General features: G+C 47.1%; 1 protein-coding gene across 1 annotated transcript; it reads left to right on the top strand.

The window, feature by feature from the left end:
• Positions 1 to 641: 641 nt before the first annotated feature.
• Positions 642 to 4672, top strand: pou4f4 (POU class 4 homeobox 4). The gene is made up of 2 exons (XM_022205747.2): positions 642 to 1029; positions 2091 to 4672. Exons 1-2 carry the CDS (start codon positions 910 to 912, stop codon positions 3018 to 3020), a joined length of 1050 nt encoding a protein of 349 aa, XP_022061439.1. The 5' UTR covers positions 642 to 909; the 3' UTR covers positions 3021 to 4672.
• The last annotated feature ends 280 nt before the right edge of the window (positions 4673 to 4952 follow it).

The raw sequence follows: 4952 nt of genomic DNA, 5'->3' as shown, positions 1-4952 counted from the left end.
CCCAATCACTGATCGATGATACCAATCCATCCAGACCCTCAGAGGCTCATTTATGTTCATGTTTAGCCTCGAAAAAGAAGCAAAAATAGAGACAACCGTGATTTCTAAAGCGGAAAACAAACTGGTCTCTGCAGTGAAATGATGTCTTCATATTTATGTGTCATATCAGAACATCCTGGAGAGAAGAACAGAACTCACATCTGACCATCTGCTGCAGGCCACGAAAGGCTCAAATGATCAGAATTAAGGAGGATAACTGACCTGGAAACGTGACTAAATTATCTTTACAGCAGCATTTAGATGATTAAAATCTCTACATATCCCTGCTCCTATTCTATCTTTATTTTTAGCCTTTATGCTAAGATGTACATTTCTCAGGTGAATGATCAATAAATCTGATATTATCTTATCAATAAAGCTCATTAATGCACTTTTAAAACATGGGTTTCAGGATTCATTCCAACCTCTGTTTTTTAGCAGACCAGACAGCGCAGCTTTCCAAGCAGCCAGGCGCACTAAAGGGGCGTGGCTACACCGCTGTTCTCCTCTCTGATTGGTAGAGACGTGCAGGGGGGCGGGCGTCAGGATCCACCAATCAGGAGGAGGCTCCGGGCAGCGCTCCAATATAGGAGCAGCAGGAGGAGAAGATCTTTATGATAGAATCCCTCATCAGGAGCAGGAGGCAGAAGATCCGCAGCAGGAGTCCCGTTAGGAGTTCCTGCTCTCTCATGGTTTCTGGGTTTTTCTTTCTAACTGAGGTCTGACTGCAGCTGCCTCCAGGAAAGACTTTTTACCCCCAAACTGTCTGCGTCTCGGCAGGTTTTTTGTTTGGTTCTTTCTTCTCAGAAAACCACCAAAACGGAGCCGAACGAGGACGACGGACAGCGACCCTCTCTCACCTCCGCAATCATGATGTCGATGAACAGCAAGCAGCCTTTCAGCATGCACCCCATCCTCCACGAGCCCAAATACACCCCGCTGCACTCCAGCTCCGAGGCCATCCGCAGAGCCTGTCTGCCCACGCCGTCGGTGAGTCCACAGCCCACTCCACGACCCCCCAGCAGCTGCTCCAGAAGTGGAAACATGTAAAGTGTCTCTGAAACAATTGTGAATGTGAAAGTTTCACAGAGGAGAGCGTGTGAAGTGTGAGATGTTTGGCTCGAACCGGTGCGCACAGAAAAATCATTCTAAACTTTTAAAATCACAGCAGGATATTTTAGCTACAGCAGTAATAAATCTGTTTTTACTGGACTGCTTGGACGCTGCAGTGAAAACAGAATTACGTTAAAGTGCTGCATTTAAACACAGGAGTGAATGAAACAGAATAAACCGCTCAGAAAGAGAACCGGGTAATAGTCGGAGCTGCACAGGACGCACAAGTGCGCGTCCGAGAAGCCAAAAATCCCGCATTCAGACAAGTGTGAGTGTTTCAGCAGAAAAGCAGGCAGCAGGACTCTCCCAGCGCGTTGGCTCATATTGTCCCATTCATATTCTAACTCACACCGTCTCATTTCATTGTCCGCAGAAATTATTCAGGAGATCGTAAATATTAATTTTAAATGAATATCCTTCCACGCTGACACACTTCGGAAAATCCAGTAGATGTCCGGGCTGTGTTTGGGTTGTTTTGTTGGACAACTGGGAGATTTTAAGTCCAACTTTATTTCAGTTTTGTGCGTAAAATTTGTAAACGCGTAAAATCCATCTGCATCTGAAACCGCGTTCAGAACATTTCCAGCTTTAGTTCACTGGTTCATATTCCAGATGAAATGATTTAGCAGGAAAATCTGAGTTTAGGTGAGAAAACTGTACAAAGGGTAAAATAAAGAGCAGAGTTTCCCCAGAAATGAGTGTTCCTATTTTTAAACATTTATTTAGAATGAAATAAAAAATAAACAGAAGCTAAAATTAATAGTTTTCTGCTATTACTCATCTTTTTCTGAATTATTACAATAGTATTTGTAATAATTTCCTTGACTTTAAAAGACACATTAGGCGGTATAAAGGAGAACTCCAGCCACTAAACTGACTGTTGGGTTTGCTCGGTGAGGTTTCTTCCTCTAACCGGCCTCTCTCTGCTCCACCCGCAGCTCCAGGGAAACATCTTCGCGGGCTTCGATGAGACGCTGCTGCAGAGAGCAGAGGCTCTGGCCGCCGTGGACATCGTGGCCCAGAAGAGCCACCCGTTCAAGCCGGACGCCACCTACCACACCATGACCACCATGACCAGCATGACCTGCACCCCCACCTCCTCCTCGGCGCACCTGCACCACCCGTCCGTGCTCACCTCCCACCACCACCACCCCGCGCACCACCAGCCGGCGCAGGGCCTGGAGGGCGACCTGCTGGACCACCTCACGCCGGGGATCTCTCTGGGAGGCATGACCGGCTCGGACGTCTGCTCCACGGCCTCCCACACCGCCCACGCCGCCCACATGTCGGCCATCAACCACATGCAGCACCACCACCACCCGCAGTCCATGAACATGCACCCGCACGGCCTGGGCTCCCACAGCGCGCTGGGGGCCGCCGGCGGGGACGCGGAACCGGATCCCCGGGAGCTGGAGTCGTTCGCGGAGAGGTTCAAACAGAGGCGGATCAAGCTGGGGGTGACCCAGGCGGACGTGGGGGCGGCCCTGGCCAACCTCAAGATCCCCGGAGTGGGCTGTCTGAGCCAGAGCACCATCTGCAGGTTCGAGTCCCTGACGCTGTCGCACAACAACATGGTGGCGCTGAAGCCCATCCTGGAGGCCTGGCTGGAGGAGGCGGAGCGCGCTCAGCGGGAGAAGATGTCCAAGCCGGAGATCTTCAACGGGGGCGACAAAAAGAGGAAACGCACGTCTATCGCTGCCCCGGAGAAGCGCTCTCTGGAGGCCTATTTCGCCGTGCAGCCGAGGCCCTCCTCGGAGAAGATCGCCGCGATCGCTGAGAAACTGGACCTGAAAAAGAACGTGGTCCGGGTTTGGTTCTGCAATCAGAGGCAAAAGCAGAAACGAATGAAGTTTTCTGCGACGCATTAAGAGAGCAGCGGACGTTTTGAAACAGACAAACCAGAGACGAGCTGCTGCTGCACACTGTCAGAAAAACTAAAAAACAAGGTACACCGCTGCGCCTCCCGCTCCAGGCCCAGACATGCGCAGTAAGAGCAGAAAAATGACCCAACAAGTCTGAAAACCTGCAGTCAGATCCCACATTAGGGCACATTACTGCCCCTGTTCTCCAGATTAAATTCTCATTAGCTGTTTTATGCTTTCAAGAATTCCTGAAAATGTAATTTATTGAAGAAAAATCTGATTTTCCAGTGGAGCAGCTTCTCCTTTTTACGCACAAACTTCAGCTGTGGAACAGAAACAGAACCCAACAGACAGCAGCATCGTCCTGCTCCTCTGAAAGCAAAGCCAACACTCCGTGGAGTTTTTTTTTATTTCACTCTGGTTCCTCATTCATATTTTGACTCATTTTTTAGAGCAGCTCCACAAACATCTGGATACAACGGTGTACCTTTTTATTTCTAAATTCTGACAGTGGAGACACATGCAGGGACCGGGAGGACAAAGACTGACACCACCCTGTCCAAAAAACTCTCCAATCTTCTCCCAGAAGGGAGGAAGAGGCAGAAAAAGAGGAAGGAGGAAACAGCGCTCCGTCTCGTTTATTCATATGGCAATTATTGTACAAAAAATAAGAATAATAATGACGGGAATCGAGGAATAATTATTATTATTATCCTCCTTAGCCGGGATAGCTTTTTTATATTTATCAGTGTACATATTTGTGAATATATTGCACCTCCGTGTGTGGACAAAGCTCATTGAAATGTATTGAACTTTTCCTTTCCTCCCGGTGTTTGTTTCTTTCGGGAATTCGATCGTTTTTGGGACAAATCAGAACCAAAACATATTTTAAAAAACAAACAAAAAAAAACGTCCATCTGTGGCGATTTAACGAATAAACGAGGCACAAGAACTCCTGTAATCTACTGCATGGTTTCTGTGAGGCAGAGGGAGGTGTTTCTGTGCGTTTATGGCTCCAAAAAAGAGGAAAAATCAAACCAACCCACCAACCCTCCTAAAGTGAATGCATTGCAATAAGAAGAAACACACACAAACACACACACACACGACGCACGAACCCACACACGCACACGGTCTAGCGGTGTGTCTACCTCATCACGTTTCATGGTGACTAAAAAACACGCTCACGTTAAAACGAGAAGAATAAAAAATAAGTAGGATGCGTTTTGTTTTGGTTGTTTTCTGGTTTAAAATGTGTTTTTTTCGTTCCTCTGCCACTGGGTTGATGGTGAATTAGACTCACTGATGTGTAAACCTGTTCTATGTTCACTGCAGCTTCGACAATCAGATGATTATTGTTGGTGATCCCCTCTGTGTCCTCATGGATCATTATTCTTATTATTATTGTCACTGACACCTCTGTGGAGCACTTTGTAGATATTCTGATGAAGGGAAAGAGTCGGCCTTATTTATTCTTATTTTCTCAGCATTTATTATTTTCTATGATCGTTTTTCTTTCTTTACATTTGCCCATATTTATTTGAACTTAATTTATTTTCGGTGAAGAAAAAAGGTCATATTTCATTTGTGAAAGTGTGCTTTAAATGTGTCTGTGTAAGCGGCAGAAGCTGAAATAAAACCGTGCACGTTTTACTGGATCCTCTCAAAGCCTTTCTTTGGTGACTGAAAGCAGGTTTTCGTGTGTTCTGCTCCTTTTGGGGTGAATATCTGAGCAGCAAACCGCAGAGCAGGCTCGTGTTTGCTGATAAAGGTGTTATTCTTTGGTCTTTTTTATTTTTAGATGTATGCAGCAGTGCAATGTGAGCCGCGGAGCAGCAGTCTGTCTGCGTCTCTTGGATACACTCGGTGCGTTTTTACGCGCGGAGGAGCGCAGCTGCTGCTGTGAAACAGGAGAAGCCTGGAGGTGAAGGAGGTCCG

The sequence above is a fragment of the Acanthochromis polyacanthus genome, chromosome 17 (assembly GCF_021347895.1).
Source record: "Acanthochromis polyacanthus isolate Apoly-LR-REF ecotype Palm Island chromosome 17, KAUST_Apoly_ChrSc, whole genome shotgun sequence".
NCBI classification, from domain to species: Eukaryota; Metazoa; Chordata; class Actinopteri; family Pomacentridae; genus Acanthochromis; species Acanthochromis polyacanthus.
This window is presented reverse-complemented; position numbering and strand designations above follow the sequence as displayed.

What these genes read in the sequence shown, in the direction of transcription:
- pou4f4 (XM_022205747.2), top strand. Translation starts at nt 910, where the DNA reads ATGATGTCGATGAACAGCAAGCAGCCTTTCAGCATGCACCCCATCCTC. An exon ending in CCTGTCTGCCCACGCCGTCG is followed by an intron (nt 1,030 to 2,090) that starts GTGAGTCCACAG and finishes CTCCACCCGCAG; the next exon opens with CTCCAGGGAAACATCTTCGC.